At 45.6% G+C, this 20,706-nt stretch overlaps 1 protein-coding gene across 2 annotated transcripts; it reads right to left on the bottom strand.

The window, feature by feature from the left end:
- Positions 1–931: 931 nt before the first annotated feature.
- Positions 932–14,875, bottom strand: elovl6 (ELOVL fatty acid elongase 6). 2 transcript variants are annotated; one of them, XM_028959825.1, is made up of 4 exons: positions 14,514–14,875; positions 5,328–5,459; positions 4,976–5,127; positions 932–2,977 (listed from the first exon to the last, which is right to left on the bottom strand). In XM_028959825.1, the coding sequence occupies exons 1-4, from the start codon at positions 14,594–14,596 to the stop codon at positions 2,529–2,531; spliced, it is 816 nt and encodes a 271-aa protein (XP_028815658.1). In that variant the 5' UTR covers positions 14,597–14,875; the 3' UTR covers positions 932–2,528. The 2 variants fall into 2 exon arrangements, with proteins under 2 accessions (XP_028815658.1, XP_028815659.1); XM_028959826.1 differs by lacking the exon at positions 14,514–14,875 and adding an exon at positions 7,471–8,045.
- Positions 14,876–20,706: the final 5,831 nt, after the last annotated feature.

Genomic DNA, 20,706 nt, shown 5'->3' with positions numbered 1-20,706 from the left:
ATGATAGTGTTAAGTTATGAGAGGTCATTGAGCAATGATCAACAAATTCAAATGAATGATTCACTTATTTCCAAGAGTGTCAATTTTTCATCCATTGATTTTTATTCGGTATCTGCTGAGGGTGATAAATTGATTTTCTTGTGAATAATTCTTTTATGAATAAAATTTGAGATTAGTAAAAACATTGGTCAGAAAATGTAGAAGGGGAGAGATTATTGTATTGATTATTGTCCAACGTGAGCGCAAAGCAGACATTCAACAGACCTTCACGTACAACGGTGACATCCTCCAGACTGTCCATGTGACATATGTCATGTCCTTGAAATGAGCTTTTACGTTCTATGATAATGTTTTTAATCTCTCACTGTTATGACTATTAAAAAATCCACAACCATTTACCCTCCGAGGACAGAGCTCAAGGTCAGATGCGATATTATTGTGCACAGATTAATACGACCGCAGGGAACACAGCATAAAACAGCTTGCCATTTTAAATGCATGCAGAGGATTTATGAGGTGCAAGCCTGTGCTCCCCACGGATTCAAAGTATTTTTTCATTTCTTTTGCACAAAGATCCTTCTTTTTATTGTGTGATTGCTGCAATATGAAAACCATTATCATGTGTAAATAAGTACCAGTTCAAGTAAGTAGATTTAAAGTAGAGGTAAAAAAAAACACAAAATAGCACACTCTGCTCTTGTGTAATCGGGATTTCATTGTTGTGGGGTAGATAATGTTTGTAATTCGGTATAATTGTCATCAATGTCATCATGTCTGATGTCATATATTTCAGAGATTGTGTCGGTATGAGGGAGCTGGCCCTGGACTCTGTATATAAAGTAGTCCAGCTCGGTTATTGCACAGTGCCACCAATAATCCATTATAAAAACCTGGTATAAAACCAAATATATTCATGTTTTTGAATGCAGCAGCTAGTTGAAGTTTTTATTGGGGTGCACAGAGCTGTAAAATGTATAAAAAAAAAAAATCACATATACAAACACATCATGAGTTGTGTAGTGATGCGACACATAATAGAAAGACCCTGTGGGCCGGGCTCTTACTGCTGAATGCAGAGGCGTGGGCTACCTCGGTCCTTTTTAACTGCGGTTTACTCTACCAAGTTTTACTGTGACGGGGCCAGGCTATTCAGACATTAACCAGAACCAAGAACCAAGATAATACTCACCCCAACACTGTTACCACATCCTGTGCGAGTTCAATTTAAAACAACTTGAATAATCATGCATTCGTGTTGCATTTCAGCAGTGAGCGCCCAGGGGGGGGTCGGTCAGTCACTCCGTTGAAAATATCCCCGCAAAACACTCATCCGACAGCTAAATTAAACATTTTCATGACATTTCTCCAAGCCGAACACAAGAGCTATGCAGTTTTTTTTTTTTTCACACGTCTGGCGTCTTGTTATTGCACACAGGTTATATTTCCCACGATCCTCCACCTTCTCTTCTGTTTACTGTGTTACAGTGGAGACCACAGAGACAGCTGGAAATAAACAAAGCTTTTCATTTTAATGCTCACTTTATGCAATTTGAATAAATCATCCTGTGCTTCTGCAGAACAGAATCTTCTTCAAGCTGCCATGTTGAGTTTTACTGCAGCCAAATGCGACAGATTAAAAAAAATATCTTTTTATTTTTTTAACAATTTCATTTCTCTGCACAAATGAATGTCTACTGTGCCGAGAAGACCCCTTCTGCACCACCAGCATTGCCATCAAGGGATGAGGGTCACTGAAATAACCCACACAGCAAAGGTCACTTCCTGGAGGGTGTGCTCTGGGTCCAAAAGTCCTTGTTCTTTTTTTTTTAGATGGCACTGGCTTTTCAGGATCTAAAACACTACTTTACTTATATCTTCTAATGATATGCACATCAAATGGGGCAAAGAAAAAGAAAAGAGAATAAGCTAAAACCTGAGAAAAATTGTGATGTAAAATACAGAGTGCCATTACACACACACACGCACACACACAACCAGCTAAACGACAAAAACCTATTGATAAAAACAACATTAGAACATTAATATTGCTGTCAAGAGATTAAACACACACTGATTCAGATGTAATTTAGACAGACTTGCTCTATTTCTGTATTCATCCTTTCTCCACGGATTCCCTCTTAAAGTCAACACTATTCTTCATGTTTCCCTTTTTTTAAATTTTCATATATTTATTTTTCGTAAAACAAAAAATTGCATGGGGCACATTAGCTTCACATGAAGACACTGTTACCATAGTAATGTTTTTTTTTTAATCAGTGCAGCTCTGCACAGATATCGCCCCACCCTGTCTGGGGTGGCAGTGCATCTCTATGCATTAGAATTAATACAGTATACACACAAACTACAACACATCCCTCCATCCATCCATCCATCCATCCATCCATCCATCCATCCATCCATCCATCAGAACCACTATCTGACCATTCATCCAGTCACTGGTCCCTGCATCCCTCCATCGATCCATGTGTGGTCCTCAGCATCCAACCTCAGTCCACCCTCCCCCTTCCTCACTGGGCCTTCTTGGCGGCGGCAGCAGCTGCGGCGGCGGATTTGGTCTTGGTGACGTAGGCCTCGAAGAAGAACTGGCAGAAGAGCACGAAGTAGCTGAGGTACATGAGCGAGGACCACACAATGTTGTGCACGTGCGACGGGCACTCCTGGCCCTGCTGCATCCAGGAGTAGACCAGGTAGTTGACCACGCAGCCCATCAGCATCTGCGTGATCTGGGTGATGGTGATGAACATGGCGAACTTGCGCGAGACGCGGAAGCCGGCTGCCCGCAGGGCGTAGTAAGAGTACATGACGGCGTGGACCAGGTAGTTCATGGTCATGAACCAGCCGCCACCTGCAACCATGTCCTTGTAGGAGTACCAGGAGTACAGGAGCACCGTGATGTGGTGGTACCAGTGGAGGAAGATCAGCTTCTGCTTCCGGAGGACAATGAACAGCGTGTCTCCTGCGAGAGAAATGGGAAGAGAATGCATTTCAAGTAAAAGGGGACATGAGCGCGATCTTTTCCACCTCACACTGGTTTCCCGTAGAAATCAGACAGTACACTCTTAAGAATTAGTGAAGAAGAAGTGATGGTGGTGATTTTGCAAGTCAAATGATGTCCTAAAATACGTATAGCTATATGTCTCAATGGCGAGAGGCAAGAACACTTTTATTTTAATTGCATAACATCACAAAATGTTTCCTTACTTTTGGAAAAACTGTATGAAAAAAAAAATCAATTTTCCCATCTGCATCTCTCTTGGTGAAATAATATAATTCGGGCAGAGGTTGCCGGTTCGAATCCCGAGCCGCCAAGGTGCCACTGAGCAAAGCACCATCCCCACGCACTGCTCCCCGGGCGCCTGTCATGGCTGCCCACTGCTCACCAAGGATGATGGTTAAAATCAGAGGACACATTTCGTTGTGTCACCGTGTGCTGTGCTGCAGTGTATAACAATGACAATCACTTCCATTGGGTCACAGAGTGTAATCAGATGGGATCCATCATGAACCTAGGAGTGCTGTGATACACCTTTTTAATATAATTTCTTTTAAGGATGAGAGAGCAATACATTTGTGTCAAGGGACAAAGATATTAAATCACAATGCTATTTTATTGTGTTTAAATTTTGCTATATGATTCATTGATACATTGTCCTATTTCTCTGATTGAAATTGATTGAAATATTTCAATTTAAAACAACATGCTGCATTAACCCTAACTAAAAAATCTTCAATATATACGAACAAAAAAGTAAAAATCATAATTAATTGATTGATTGATTGATTGATTAATGAATTAATTGTTGCACTTGGAGTTTTTCTCCTGCATCTATTGGAAACCCTCACTTATGAAAGTTTAATCTCATTTTCTGCTACAGAGGCTCTTGGCTAATTACATATTATCCATAATCAAAATGCAGAAATCCAATATTGGCTCAACTATATTGTGACTGGCCATGCCTTCCTTGCGTAAGTGTTTTGTCAAATACAGTATCACCCTTGATAAGTTTGTTGACTACAAGTCAACAGTGATCTGGTCAGAGGTTATATTTGTCTGATAAAGAAAAGAAAGAAAAAACACTCATATTTGAATGACTACAAATGGAGTGCATGAAGAACACATATCATCTGAAGCAACAGCAACCAACGATACACAACGTCCCAGCCCAAGGTTAGTTTACAAAGCCATACACCTTGTCCCACAAGGTGTCCCAATTGGACCTCAAATCTATTAGGCGGTGGAAAATTACCAATCCTAGTTAGCGTTGGGCATTTCTTTTTCACTCGCCATTGTGGGTTGTGCGTACCCGCCTCGTCTGATCCTCATTAGCAGATATGAATGTGCTGGCTATCGGCCAGTGAGTTTGAGCCAAGCCGAGCCTAACGACTGCTGGAGCAACTCGTGTACAATAGAACCATGCAGGCGGAAAACCGAACCACCATCACAAAAAAAAAAAAAAAAAAACATCTGAACTGGAGTTTCGGAAAGGGTCACTGGCCAAAAATGTCTCCAGGGACCTATACATGAAAAATGTGCAGAGGTACTTTGTCAAAAGTGACAAAAATGTTTCTAGTTTTACCCATTTTGCAGAAAAAGTGGTCAAAGACAAAAAATCTGCCTCAGTCAGATGATACTAATGAAGAATAATGCTGTGTAGTATTTCTACTCGGAAGTCAGAATTTCCCAATTTCCAAATAAACATTTTATCTCCGTAGCAGTAAAATACTAGTGTCGGGATGTGACAAATGTTCAATAATCAAGAAATACTGAAATAAAATTCATTATTATTTTTATTATGTTTATTACTTTATAATTATGTTCATTTTCTGATGCTTGAAAGCCCATTGATCTGAGTGAGGAACTGAATGCGACATTTCAACATATCGTAAAAAGCAGCTGTGGGCCTACAAGGGATGTTCAGATAACTGGGTTGTCGAAGTGGAAATCATGCCTTACCCAGCTCGGGAGCCTTGCTAAGCACGAAAGCGTATGCCCAAAACTTGCTGACGGGCCCGTTGTAGAAGCTCTGGTCACAGACTGACTGCTTGAGGCCTTTCGTCATCAGGATGTAGGTCATGTAGCTCCCAGTTCGTATGGCACCGAATATACTGAACGGCCAGAGGAGATCATGTTACAGGTGTATATCCAGTGTATATCCTGATTTGCATAATGAGGCAATAACCAATTAAGTGTTGGTGTGTGGTTTCACTGCTTTACCAAACTACTGAAAAATTGTAATAAATTGTATTGATTATTAAATGATCATAATTCACTATTTAGATGTGTTCAAGATGCAATAGAGTCTTACCTGAACACGGCAAGACTAAGCGACCACAGCACCAGAGGCTTCCTCAGCTCAAATTTTTCCCTCTGTTTCATCAGATGGCGTCCTCCCAGAATGCACGCTGCGTAGAGCGCCGAGAACAAGAAGGACTTCTTCCTGCAGTGTGACAACAGTGAATCGGCAATTAACAATACCACACTTGAAACTATTTTGCAACAGCCACACCCCTCCACAAGCTGCAGTGCTTTAAGGAGCAACATCAAGTGGACCCATAATCGGAAGGTTGTCGGTTCGAATGCCAAGGTGCCACTGAGCAAGGTCCCCACACACTGCTCCCCAGGCGCCTGTCATGGCTGCCCACTGCTCACTAAAGTGATGGGTTAAATGCAGAGGACACATTTCGTTATGTGCTATGTTTCACAATGACAATCACTTCACTTTCATAAATGTCCTACCTAATAACACTGATGAGGCTCTCTAATAGTTGAGTTGAGGCTCAACAGTTTTCAAAACCTAGAGAGGACTTCCCAATTGCAAATGATACCTTAATTTGTACCTCAACTTAAAAAGGGTTTCCCAAAATCCCAGGAGACTGGGACTTTGCTCAGTGACACCTTGGCGGATCGGGATTCAAACCGGCAACCTCCTGATTACAGGGCCACTTCCTTAACCGCTAGGCCACCAATGCCCTGGTAAAATGGTGTCCAACACCATACAGATGTCCAAACAACAAAACTTTACTTCAGTGCCAGGTATGAAAATATAAACCGAATGATGTCACAGTTTTGCCACTAGGCCTCATGCCTTTTGCCAACATCCCTACAAAAGAACCCAATCACCTTTTGGTAGTATCCTTTCCCCTGGATCCTTCGATTTGCACGAGGATCAAAAAGAAATCATGAATGATACGTTACTCCTCTCATTAAGGCAGCTGCCCATTTGCGTTACAGCTGTCACAATGAGTGAGGTGACCATTACAGTGGTAATGAAGTTATGTGACAATGTCAGCGTTTCTTTTAGCTGGAAAGAGCATATGCATGATGCTGGGGTGGTGTGATTTCATCGCTCTTGATCTCTTCTTCCTGATTTTATTGCAGAGGCGCTTCGGGCGAGGTGACCCATGGTCAGTCTGCCCACTGTGCTGTAGACCTCTGGGAGAAGAACCACTCTCAGATTTAATAACCTAAGGACAAAGATCCAGCCTACACTCTGTCATAAAGAAAATACTGACCTTTTCAACCTGAAAGTTCTGAAAGGAAAACATGCAGGATATAGCAGGATATTATAAAACATGCCACAGTGCATATTTCAGTCACATTTCAGATTTAGAGCAAGTGTACAAAGATGTGATACTTGCACTTCGGCAATAATATTTAAATAGTTTTTTTTTAACAGAAGCCAACAAAAGGAGTCATTCCAAAAATTGAAAATGACACTTTCATCCAGCCTCCAGAAATAAACCAATCATATTGATGGTGAGAGCAGTTTAACTCACACCAGCACAATAAAAATATTGTACAAAAGAGAAACGTCCCCAACAGGCATGACCTTCACTATGAAGGTCAGACGGAACCTGAGGGGTTGAGTCATTTCTAGCAAATGGACAAAGCGCTGATGCTCCCACCACGAGGTCATTACCAGGAAGGCTATGCCCCCGGCCCTCGGCATGCGTCCGGATTGTCAGGACGGATCCCTATCACGGCCCTATAGTCTCATTACTGCACGTGGCATGTGCTGAGCTTGAGGACATGAGAAGGGAGCCTCTGTCCGCTAGCTGACTTCCCAGCGTCAGTCCACGTCTCTTGTCGCGATCGGGAAAAGGTAGAGACGGGAAAAAAGCAAAAGGGTTTTATTGTGCTGCAAGTACCTTCTCATTTAATGTGTTTTCTTTATTTTCATGACCATTTACGTTGGTAGAATCTCACTGAAGGCATCAAAACTATGAATGAACACATGTGGAGTTATATACTTAAAAAGTGGAGACCTGACCTCCACAGTCACCGGAGTGCCAACAAGTGCTAAACACCTCTGGGAACTCCTTCAAGACTGTTGGATAACCATTACAGGTGACGACCTCTTGAAGCATATCGAGAGAATGCCAAGAGTGTACAAAGCAGCAATCAGAGCAAAGAAACTAGAATATAAAACATGTTTTCAGTTATTTCACCTTTTCACCTTCAGTGTCATTGAGTACATTACGGGTCCATTATGATGCTACTGGTCCATTTGAAGATCCCTGAAGCTGTAGTTGTTACGGTGGTGGTGGTGGTGTTTGTGGTGACCCTCTGGTTCGTTTCATGCCAAGTCGTTGTTTAGCAGAAACCAGATTTTTCTGCTGGTCTCTTCACATGAGTCTGCTTGTTGACATTAAATCAACAAGAAGGATGCTAGCATTAGCTGTAATGCGCTGATTTCATGTTAGCAAGTTAGCACGCTAGCCCTGTTTTAGCAGAATATCTACATTTTAGCATTTCTATAATGTAACTACAGGTAAATAAAGCCTCGTCATTTTCACAAAATGGGTCTTAGTGCAGATGACATCCAACTTAACAGCAACTACACGCTAAACATACCTACGAATGAGAACTACACGGAGGATAATTGTAACATCAGCAATTGGTTGGTGATCATATCCAACCCTGCACTGACACCATTTGCAGGCTCACTCTACCCTGGAAGGGGGTCCCTCTCTGTATCACTCCTTCCCAAGGTTTCTTCCTTTCTTTTTTTCTCTCTCCTAGAGTTTTTTTTGTGTGGAGTTTTTCCTTGTGTGCAGAAGGGTCAAGTGTGGGGGGTGTCAACTGTAGGGCCTGTCAAAGCCCATTGAGACATACTGTATGTGATTTTGGGCTATATAAGAAATAAATGTTGTTGTTGTTGTTGTTGTTGGATCACTTCAGCCTTGAGTAAAGTAAACTTAAAGGCATTTCTTTCCTGTGTAGTAATTCCAGGTAATAGCTGGCCGGCGAATGTGATCAACGGCACATGTCGACTTTTTTCTCCCCCTCTAGCAGGAAAAAATGGTATCGAGTACCATCCTTAGTATCAGTATCGAGTTTGAAATTTCAGTATCGCGACGTGCCTACAAGCTGCAGCGCAGAACAAAAAATGATGGAAAGGGGCAGGGGAATGCGATGGTGCGTAGAAGAGACACGTTTGCCCATCGCCTTGTGACCCACAATGACTTATTTCTAGGATGTGACCCCCGCACAACTGCATTTCCATGTCATTTCTCCCATATTTTATCATTTACATTTACAGCTTTTATCAGACGCCCTTATCCAGAGCGACTTACAATCAGTAGTTACAGGGGACAGTCACCCTGGAGCAATTTAGGGTTAAGTGTCTTGCTCAGGGACACAATGGTATTAAGTGGGATTCGAACCCGGGTCTTCTGGTTCATAGGCGAGTGTGTTACCCACTAGGCTACTACCACCATGACAAAACAGGACAGACCAGGCTGGGTCACAAATAAAAACTTCATTCGGAGCACGGCGGCTGATGCCGGGCCATCAAAAACCAGAGCAAGGCCCTAGATTTTATTCACTTCATTCTCCCTAAGTTAACCTACTGGGTGGAGTGGCCTCCTTTAGTTATGTCCTTGTTGTTACGTGCTGGTGTGGACGGGAGTTATATTGCTACCTGTGTGTGTGTCATTCTCTGTCGTGCGTGTGTGTGTCTGTCCCTTTCAGGCGATCATGGCGGGAGGAGTCAAAGAAGCCACATGGACAGTGGCCCCGCCTACCAGATGCTGATTGGCTGCCACAGCACATTTAAGGAGACTTGTGTTACTGTTCGGGGGGCCAAGTACAAATCTCGCCCTGTGTCTGGTTAGAATTTGCTTTGTGTGTGTGTGTGTGTGATTTGACTTTTCCTTGTTTCCCTTTCGGTGACCCCTGCCCTTTGTTACCTTTGACTTTGCTTGTGATCTGTGTCTGGTTGCTGTTGCTCCCTCATTGTAAATAAAAGGCGATGTTTGTGTCACACTTCGCCCTTGTGCGTCCAACGCCTTTTTCCTCTCCACACCCTGGTCACGTTACTCACACCCCTAGACGAGGACATGACATTATGATCTTTCCAGAACACGTAGATGTGCATCTAGAGCGGCAAATTTATTCTTCTGAGATCTACTGGGATCGGCCCACGGAAGCATTTGGAATGCCGTTTGCTGAAGTGGGAAATAGAGCCAGCGAGCAGAAAATAAGTCGAAGCATGACTTCTAATGCTGACATCTCAGCCTGTCTGCGCTTTTGCCAGACACAGCAGAGTGTGGATGAAAGAGTGTTGGCCTTTTTTCTGAACGTTTTACATCAGCAGCTTTTCGAGCTTTTTTTTTTGCTAACGCATCCCTACACCTGTTCACGCGCCCAGCACTGGCTGACTCCATTCCCTCCATTATACCGCTTCCTCGGAGGCCATTCGTCTTTCTCCAGAGTGTGTCCTTGCCTGCCGTCCACCGATTGGCTGGAGTGGTGCTGGGTCTTGATACAGAGCAGAACACGCGATGGATTGCGACAATGCGCCGTGTCACCCCCGTCATGCGTGGACTCGCTTGCGATTCGACGAGTAGGAAGGGTCAGGTCCTTATTCAACTTTCATCGTTTGGACCCGCAATAACTGTCCATCCTTATTGCGGGTCCAAACGATGAAAGTTGAATAAGGGACCTGACCCTTCCTACTCGGCCATATTGCCCGATAACTGGCCATATTGCCCGATTCATTGCCATATTGCCCAATAACTGGCCATATTGGCCGATTCATTTTTTAAATTTACGGCCTCCCAATGCCATATATGGTCTCTCAACAGCCCGAGTCGGAGCACCAGTGTCGGTTTTCTGATCGAACACGATTAAACGAAGCCCCTGGGTTACAGTATCCCGTTTCAGAAACACTATCGGCCTCTCGGGAGAAACAGCGCCCGGGCATCGCCAGGCGTAGTTTGTAGGCTCGCCTGCCGATCGCCATTCAGTACCCGCTGGAGGTTACAAAGCCCCACTCCACCCCGGTCACTCGGGAGTACGTCACGAAGCTATAAAACACCTTATAAACGACGTAACAGAGAGAATGTTGGAAGAGGGGGTATGCCGTTCCCTAACGAGATAGCGTATCCAGTGTGCATGGAGACTAAACGGCCGGGCAATTGGAGCTGATCTCGCCGCGTCAGACGTCCACACGTCTGGTGCATCGCACACAAGCAGAGGATCTTCATAAGTACTTTTATTTCAGGGCAGATTAGGCGGCGTCCTGCGACAACCTGAGTGAGAATAATTCCCGCGGGGCCAAACTGGGCATTTCTGCTCTCGGAGAACAACGCTCACCGTGTGAGATGTACAATCCCAGCATGCACAGCAGTAACAACAGAGTCGAGGGTTAGCAGCAACTCTGAAACGGTTTGGAAAAAGGAAGTGCAGAACACACAAATAAAAGAACTGACTGCTGAGCTCTCACATTAGTCACCGTACCAAGATAAAAAAAATAAAAATCTTAAGGCAGATCACCAGCTCGCTAAATGAAATAAAAGCAGCGTTAAGATATTTATAGCTGCATTAAAAAAACACTTTTAACATGTTATCTCTGTTCTGGGATGTGTGAGCAGGCGCTGCTAATGAAACTCTGGGGCAACTCACATCGGGTAGGGTGACCTGGCAGAATAACATGAGAGAGAGAGAGAGAGAGAGAGAGAGAGAGAGAGAGAGAGAGAGAGAGAGAGAGAGAGAGAGAGAGAGAGATATATGTGTGTGTGTGTGTGTGTGTGTGTGTGTGTGTGTGTGTGTGTGTGTGTGTGTGTGTGTGTGTGTGTGAGATGAACACCACGGCAAGAGAGGAGAGATATGGCTTTCAAACCTGTTCATGCATAGGGGTTTGTGAATTCATGAAGAAGAAGATGAAAAAAAACACACACTAAATAACAAGACTTATTATGGCAGCTACAAGACAGGAAATCAGTTCATTATAACTGCACAGTCATTGGGTTACAGGATAATGAGCAGGGCATACTGCCGATTATTTATTCACATCCCATTACTGTATTAGTCTGGGGATCGAACGGGGACGTCTGTGTGCCGCGTCCGTTGGAAAAGGCCCAGCATGACTCAGCAAAATGAACATGCTTCCTTTCACAGAGACTAAAGGCTCATAAAAAAAAAAAATCCATCTTGGGACAGAAAGGACACAATGTCACACACAGACAGAGGCGCGTAAACATGCGGGTAAAAGTCGTTAACATTTACGGCATTTATCAGATGGCCTTGCCCAGAGTGACAGGGACACCCCCTCCCCCTGGTGACACTCAGGGTTGAGTGTCTCTCTCAGGGACACGATGGTAATTAGTTGGGCTTTGAGACTGTGAATCTCTGGTCTCCTGGTTCGGTGTTTTAACCAGGGCAGAAAAAAAAATCAGCTCGATTTCAGTGATCAGGCTTATAAAAGGGCAGAAATCAGCATCTTTTGTGGGTGTCTTTACATTGAAGCGGAGACACAAGTCCCCAGAAGCAGAAAATATCCCAAAAACTAGAGCAATCAAACAAGAGCCTGCATGTAAGACATTAACGTTTGAGTCACAGGCTCTGTGTGGGTGTGCTGTAGTCACCTTACAGAGTGACACGCCCAGCATTGACTTCATACTTACAGGTGACCCTTAAATGACTCGAGAATTTCCGTTTGTGAGATTATTTAACATTAATACGAGTTCCCCGAGCCTGGCTGTCGTCCTGCAGTGGCTAGAAATGGCGATAGATGTAAAGAGTGCTTTAGTCCCGATATGGCCCCCATATGATGTCATAAGGGGAAAGGTTACCTCCCCTTTCTCATGCGTTGTCCGCACCAAGAATTTCGCAACCCTCCTCATAAAAATGAGCTCCACCGAACATCATGGCCTGCAATGATAGGAGCATTGCAGTTGCTCGTGATCGGATGTAAAAATGAGGGCAAAAAAATTTTTTTAGCTCTGCCACGCGAGCCTATTTATTTATTTTACTCACCCCACGCGACACACACGTCCAGTCTATCGCACCTACTCTTTCCATTTTTGAGTCGCTCATGTGTTTCGGCAACAAAACCTCGACCCGCCTCTCTACTCCTCATTATCATTTAAAGCTACAGACACTGAAACGTGGCTCAAAGTGGCTGCAAGAAGTACATAAAAGCCCCCAAAAAATGCTCATGTCATGGAAGCTTTAAGGCTTTCTCCACTCGTGTGTGTAAGTGCTTCCCTCAGCTGGAAAGCAGTCGCGGGGAGGAGGGAGGATGGGAGCCGGGACAGAAAGTTCTAGGCGCAGGCCAATTTTGGATCCTTCCGTTTCGGTGTTCGCGCCACCGTGGCCGCAGGTAATTTGCGGACAGGCACAAAAGTACACACACGGTAGCCGCCTGAATGAGCCGATAACCACGCAAGCGGCGGCTGCCGTGGCGATAAGCTCCTCGGCCGAGCCACTGTGATACGTGCACTTCACATTTCACAATCGCCAGCTAAAGTAGCACCTCCCCACAATCCCGCGCAATTCGTTTTACACTGCGGGGTGTAAAAACCCGAGACCCTACCGCACATAAAGAGCTCATTTAGGCCCAGACTGGCAAATCCCCACCCACCAGCGTGTACAGAAGCACGTCTGTCCAAGCGGATCTCGTATATTCTTGGACAGTGGAAGCAGTCATGTGACCTGCCGTTCGCTTAAGGATGGACAGCTCGACAGAGCGTCGAACCCCACGGGCCCCGATCATGTCCAGACCATCTCCAATTGCTGACCACCTGAGCCCCCGCCTGCCAGAACAGGCTGGAAAAGCAAAGAAGGAAATTCTCCCAGCATTACGGCCATGTTTTATTCCCCTTGCGGTGCCACAAAACAGCACTTCTGACCAAACCGGGCAACTAATGCAAACCGAAAAACACAACAATATCCATCAAGCAAAGCCCCTCATTTCCCTATTAATGTTTAATGAACGTCATTTAACAGCATTTATCAGGGCGACTTACAATCAGTAGTTACAGGGACAGTCCCCCCCTGGAGCAACTTGGGGTTAAGTGTCTTGTTCAGGGACACAATGGTAGTAAGTGGGGTTTGAACCTGGGTCTTCTGGCTCAAAGGTGAATGTGTACTACCACCCACCCACTTACTACCATTGTAGTACCATACTACCAAACTACGTCATGCTGCTGATTCATGAAGTCCTGTTCAACCAATCAGCTTTTTTTTTTGTATGTTCGTTTTGTGCTTTCTGCATTTTGTTCGGTTTTCTTGTCACCAACATTTACACAAAGCCCTACAGGGAGACGCATCCACCATACTTGCCAACGGTACAGTTCCACCGGACTTTTACGAAGTCTTACCGACGGACTCTATACAAATTGACAATTTACAGGCTTTGGCCTTTGATCCGTAAGATGCCCACGGCCACGCGAGGCGGCTCCTTCTACTACGCATGCGCCCCAGAAGCCGGCCCGGCGGGGTCGGCTCAGCGACGCCCGTCCGTGATTGGCTGTCGCCTTGTCAGCAGACACCAGAGGACGACGGCCATTGGCTGAGGCGCCTTGTCGGCCGCTGGCAGCGCCGCAGACCAGAAACGGACCGTTCGAACTCATCCGAGCCGCCGAGATTTGCACAAATGAATGACTGTTTATAATAATAACAATAAAAAATGACATATTATTAAGATAATTGACATGCTAAAAGATAAATTTTGACTTTGTTTTTGATTCGTTTATCGCGACGTTGTATTCGTTATCGCGCGTCAAGTGAAATTCCCGTTCATTCCCGCATCGTTTAATTACGGGACCACACACATGAACTCCGCTCATGTTAAAGCCTCTTTTGCGTGTTCCTAAAAAAAAAACCAGAAACCCCCCCTTCCTCCCATAAAATCGATCATTATTTAATATCCGGCTGCCAGAAGCGGTTCGGCGCAGCCCCGGCGGTGTAAGAGGATGAAGTCCTCCTCCCCCCAGTCGGAGAGGAGGCTGACACCATCACCTTGAATGCCGGGAAATCTGATTACATCAGCCCTGCCAGAATACAAAATACCCGGTACCGAGCAGTCCGATCGTAAAAAAAAATAAAACAAATAATAATAATTAAAAAAAAAAAATGAATGAAGAAATAACACGTTGTGTGCGTGCGCGTGTGTGTGAGTACGCAACCTCAGCGGCGACCTACTACCGTAGCCGCCCGTGACGGCCGTTCACTACCGCGATCTAAAGCATCCCTGCCACGGTACCAGTTCTCCTGCATCCACCGGATGGCCTCCTCCTCGTTGAACTGCCTCTCGAACTCGTACTCCTGCAGCGCCAGCACCGACATCTTCCCTCCGTTGGCGTGGTGTCTGAACGAGGGACGGGGAAGGGGGGGAGGAAGGCCGAGATGTGCGTCCGAGGCTGCCGCTGTGGCGTCTCCCTTGCGCCGCCGCCGGGTCTCGGGTGTCGGCCTATATTACGCCTGCTGCTGGCGCGGCCCGGGCACACGCCCTCCCTCCGCCGGGGAGGCGAGCCCCAGGTCCTAGAGCCGACCCGGCGTCGCCGTGCCCGAGACGGGCGTCGCCGCGCAGGCCACCGGCGGTCACCAGAGGATGGTTCGGAGGGGAGACGACATGGGCAGAGCTGTGACACCACCGCCTCCACCAATCAGGGATGCGACCTGAGTTGCGCGACCGTTTCATGCCTCAAGGTCGTCTGGAAAGCGTGGAATTATAGATTTGACCCCTGGCCATTTCATTTTTTTTTCATGTAGACTGCAATAGTTCCACAATTCCACAGACCAACACAGCTCAGCCCAGCAACAAAAAGTTACTAGTTATGACATGGCAATTTAGCACACTTGTAGCTGTAACAAAGCTTAACCGCTAGGCCACCATAAAAGTTTAAACTCAAAAAATCTTGCAGATTTCTGAAGTACCTAAAATATAATCCCCATGTCTGGCTTTTGTTTTACTTTAAAGACATGTTGAAAATAAAAGGAGGCTGTCAGGGCCACAAATAATCAAGTTATTATGTTGTAATGCAGCAGGCTGATGTCTTAATGGTCTGTAAGTGTGTTCTTCCTGTAATTAAGTGCTTATTGTGTTATTATCTTGCCTGCTTCTGTCGTAATTTTACAATACCACACTGCCTTACACACACACACACACACACACACACACACACACACACACACACACACAGATAACTCACAGTACATAACTCCACATGTGTTCATTCATAGTTTTGATGCCTTCAGTGAGAATCTATCAATGTAAATGGTGATGAAAATAAAGAAAACACATTGAATGAGAAGGTGTGTCCAAACTTTTGGCCTGTACTGTAGTCCCTAATATATAATATATAATTCAATAACATTTGTAGGAGTAAGTCATATTCGGCAGTCATAGTCTCATAACCTGAACTCAGATCAGTTCAGTAATCACACACTACAGCCACCTGCAGGCTGATGAATGAATGAAAAATCCTACAGTAATTTGCAATAATGACTGAGGTCAGAAGGTGATTCACCTGGTAGGGAATGGACATGTTCCATTTTACATATGTCTTCATATGTAAAAAAAATCTTTCTAGGACCAAAATGCAGATTAGGGGCGTGGCAATCCTTGAAATCTGATTGGCTCACGCTGCCTGGCCACCCCCACCAGCACTGTTAATCAGTATATTCGGTTACAGTAGCATTTCAAAACCTCAAGCCTACAGAAAACTATGTAACTACAGAAAAAATATCTACTATTTTGACAACACATTTGCAATATTTAATATATTTGCAATATTTGCATATGTTGACATTAAGTTAATAAGTATGTTGTGAAAAGATAGCATAGCGGGGCAGAGGTGGCCTAGTGGTTAAGGAAGTGGATCCGCCAAGATGCCACTGAGCAAAGCACCGTCCCCATACACCGTCCCCCGGGCACCTGTCACGGCTGCCAACTGGGTGATGGGTTAAATGCAGAAGACAAATTTCACTGTGTGCACCGTGTGCTGTGCTGCTGTGTATCAATCACTTCACACTTTATCACTTTAAATTAATGCTAAGGTGAGCACACTAAATGTAATAACTTAAACCATGAGCCGCTGTGTCCATAAACCCCCCCCCCGGGAGACAAATGTTCTAGACACGTCCCTGATGCAGAGTGCAAGGATACTAGATTACCAAGCATACCCACTCACCCACTCACTACCTACAACCATGGAACCCAGACCTGGGTCATGACTGGCGGAGTCCCTCCTGGGACATTAGGTGCAGGGCGTGACTCACCCATCACCCATTTACTCACACCCTGTGGGTTGGTGGACTGGAGGCGACCCATGTCAACACGGGGAGACATAAAGCGGCGCCAGGACTCGCACTTTCAAACTTGGAAGTGTGAGGTCACAGCGCTTACCGCCGCGTTGCCATTACTGAGTACACATGGGTGTGAACAGCACACAAAGATCTGTACATCAGACTGTAAATATAATAACCTGCTACTTAAACATTAGTGGAGAGTAACACGTTTTTTTATGCTACCAGTGACTGTGTTTTCATTTTCTAAAGAGAGACAGATTTTCCTTGTCATTACAGTGTCTGAAAACAGCAAACATGGGAGAGCAAACAGTTGAAAACTTGTCCCCAGTCCCATGTTCACTGTCCTTTGCCATGGTGTTTAAATTTAATAATTTATGAATTTCAAAATTCATAATCTTCCGCACTGGTGAAAGCGATTAGTTGTCACATGTGAAACACCGCAGCACAGCATCTAGTCCACACAGTGAAACGTGGTCTCTCCATTCAACCCATCCCTTGAGGGAGCAGTGGGCAGCCATGACAGGCACCCGGGGAGCAATGTGTGGGGACGGTGCTTTACTCAGTGGCACCTACAGTACAGGCCACAGGTGTTTAGACACACCTTCTTATTCATGTGTTTTCTTTATTTTCATGACCATTTACGTTGGTAGATTCTCACTGAAGGCATCAAACTATGAATGAACACATGTGGAGTTATGTACTTAACAAAAAAAGTGAAATAACTGAAAACACATTTTATATTCTAGTTTCTTTGCTGATTACTGCTTTACACACTCTTGGCATTCTCTCGATGAGCTTCAAGAGGTCGTCACCTGAAATGCTTTTCCAACAGTCTTGAAGGAGTTCCCAGAGGTGTTTAGCACTTGTTGGCCCCTTTGCCTTCACTCTGCGGTCCAGCTCACCCCAAACCATCCCGATTGGGTTCTTGTCCGGTGACTGTGGAGGCCAGGTCTCCACTTTTTGTTAAGTACATAACTCCACATGTGTTCATTCATAGTTTTGATGCCTTCAGTGAGAATCAACCAACGTAAATGGTCATGAAAATAAAGAAGACACATTGAATGAGAAGGTGCATCCAAACTTTTGATCTGTAAACGTTTTGGCAGTAGCCTAGTGGGTGACACACTTTCCTCTGACCCACAAGGCAAAGTCACAGGTTCAAACCCCATTTACTGCCATTGTGTCCCTGAGCAATCACTTTACCCTTAGTGTCTCATGGTTAGACCGAACCTATGTACCAACAATTTCTAACATCCACCAGCTCTGTGATGTTGTCGTGGACGAGTGAAAGAGGATTCCAGTGGCCACCTATGAAGCTCTAGTGAACTGCATGGCATGAGAGCTAAGGCAGTGCTAGAAAATAATGACGACACAAAATATTGACACATTATTATCTTATATACACAAAAATACTAAGACTTCAGGTCCTGGTAAATGGTGGTACCACCCAGGATCCCCACAGAAGACACTGGGCTGTCTGATATGGGGAGGGGGAGCAGTATTGAGGGACATCTCCTGATGTCCATCGTCATCTCCACAGCCTTTTCACCCCTTGACCCACACCAGTGACCCTTCACTGACACCATTTGCAGGCTCACTCTACCCTGGAAGGGGGTCCCTCTCTCTTTTCCTTGTGTGCAGAAGGGTCAAGTGTGGGGGGTGTCAACTGTAGGGCCTGTCAAAGCCCATTGAGACATAATGCATGTGATTTTGGGCTATATCAGAAATAAATGTTGATGTTGCTGTATATTGACTACTTTCATGTCAACAGTGCTGTACCTAGGAAAGATGTAATAATGTCATGACTGAAGAGGGATGTGAACGATGAACACCAATGATTGGGAACAAAAATTAACAGAGTTTATTTGAATAAAGAAAATGGACAAATGTGCCGCCACGTCTGGTGCTAAACAATGTTTGTTTTTGAGCAGATGAGAGTCAGTCTGGGCTGCAGGTCCCTGCCACAAAGAAAGGGTCACGGGGAAACCTTGGTAGGCCTGTTGGGGAACGGCTCTCTAGACCCTGGATCTCACAAGACTCATGAAGGGCAGCAGATGAACACACGACAAGCCACACATGACACTCATTACGCAGGGAGGATGCCTATTCGTGCCTATGGGAATGTGAAGCCCAAACCTGGAAGTGTGAATGAGGTACCACCAAGTGCATACTATCTGAGAACAACCCACCTAAATAACACCCCGAATAAGCAGGGGTTCTTCCAGACAGTAAGCATAGGAAAACAAATGCAGCGCATTTCTTATAAACCAAGAATGGGATCTTAAATGTTCAACTAAATGCACCCTAAAAAAAACAAAAACAAAAAAAAACAGAATCATGCTCCTGATGAACCGCACGGTAAAAGTTTGCGAATCCCAAGAACTGCTCTAGCTAGTGGACGGTTGCTGGCATGGGCCAGAAGGTAGCGGTGAAGGTTTTAGAGGGATCCATGGCGAGTAACGTGGAATGAGATGTTTCACAAAGACTCAATTATTTAGCAGATGCTGCAGCACTGACATGGTGAAAATGGGTTGGGAGGTCGGGGGAGTAGATCAGCACATCTACTAGGTACACAAAGACGAATTGATTCAGCAGGTCATGAAGGACGATGTTGACCAGAGCTTGGAAGGCTTGAAGTTGAAGTTTATTGTTATTTCAGCTTGTTAGACAGAACATAGTGAAACGAAATAACGTTTCTCCGGAACCTGGTGCTACATGTAACATTTGAAAGATTACATTTGCAACATTTTTTAGAGGGACAGTCCCCCTCAGTAGACACTCAGGGTTAAGTGTCTTGCTCAGGGACACAATGGTAGTAAGTGGGATTTGAACCTGGGTCATCTGGTTCATAGGCGAGTGTGTTACCCACTAGGCTACTAGCACCCATAGTTTTCCACTCATCCCCCTCCCGAATCGAGACCAGGTGATAGGTGTTCCTCTGGTCCAGCTTGGTGAAGACTTTAGCACCTGCGAGAAGATCGAATGCCGTGTTGAGGAGTGGGAGGGCGGTACCAATTTTTCTTTGTAATTGCGTTGAGTTTATGGTAGTCGTTGCAGGGTCTTAGGCCTCCATCCTTCTTTCCCACAAAGAAGAATGGGGCTGCCGCAGGGGATGTTAAGGGCCTGGTGATATCACTAATCATCAAGGCTTTAATGTAATCTTCCATGGCCCTCCGTTTGGGCATTGATAGGGAGTACAGGTAGCCCCGTGGAGGAGATCAATGGCGAGATATTAGGGCATGTGAGGTGGCAGTTCGGAGGCCTTGTCTTTGTTGAACACTGCCACAAGGTCGCTGTAGCATACCCTGTTGTCGTGTGAACGTGGCTTGACTTGCTGTAGTAGGGCAGGGGTGTGGCTTGACATGGCTTGCATTGGTCTTGTGGCGGTCCTTAACTTGTCTGTGGTAACACCCCAAGGGTTGTGGTCATGCAGGGCTGGGGAACCCCACCCCCGGATCGTATATGTTGACCACTGGTTCGTCGACAGATAGCCAGGGTTAGCCAAGGATCAGGGGGTTGTGGGGTGTGGCCGTCAGGTAGACCACCACCCAGAATTCATGCTTAAGTTGGACTTTAGGTTGGAACACCGGCGCTGTTTGGAACAAAACCTGCCCAGAGCCAAGAGGTCATCCATCCAGACCCGTAATGGCCCATGGGGGCCCGCAAGGGCTGGTCGGAAGCTTGAGATGGGTTGCCAGATCATTGCCCCTGGTATTGACCGGGGACAGGTGTGGTCCAGCTCATGGAGAATGGGATCAGGCAACGGGTGGCGGAGCAGGGGGCTCCACGGCCTCGGTGAGCGGTGCCATTTTCTGACAGTGTTCTGGGGTGTCGGTTCAGGCAGTTTGCACTTCTCCCATCTTTGTCACTCCGGGTGGAGAGAGGACCTCAGCCCCCACCCGCACTGCCTGGATTTGTTGTTCGTCACTTGGCCTGAGGGACGTGGGTGTTCTGGTGCTCTGGGGGGGGGCATGCTTTCAGTGGGTGATGAGGTCGTTCCAGGTGCCGTTCAGTCCGTCGCCGATCAAGAGTTGTGGTGAGAGCAAGGGCGCTGTTCAATTATGGCCCCTCATTCCCGATCCCCCATCTCGTCTTTAATTCCTTTGTGGAGGCTCTGGTAGAACGCGATGGGCAGCACCGCGTCT

Source organism: Denticeps clupeoides, chromosome 18, assembly GCF_900700375.1.
Source record: "Denticeps clupeoides chromosome 18, fDenClu1.1, whole genome shotgun sequence".
NCBI classification, from domain to species: Eukaryota; Metazoa; Chordata; class Actinopteri; order Clupeiformes; family Denticipitidae; genus Denticeps; species Denticeps clupeoides.
This window is presented reverse-complemented; position numbering and strand designations above follow the sequence as displayed.

Coding starts and splice junctions, on each gene's coding strand:
- elovl6 (XM_028959825.1), bottom strand. CDS start 14,596: ATGTCGGTGCTGGCGCTGCAGGAGTACGAGTTCGAGAGGCAGTTCAAC. Junction 5,460..14,513: donor CGGTGGATGCAGGAGAACTG/GTACCGTGGCAG, acceptor GTCACACTGCAG/GAAGAAGTCCTTCTTGTTCT. Junction 5,128..5,327: donor CTTAGTCTTGCCGTGTTCAG/GTAAGACTCTAT, acceptor CTGGCCGTTCAG/TATATTCGGTGCCATACGAA.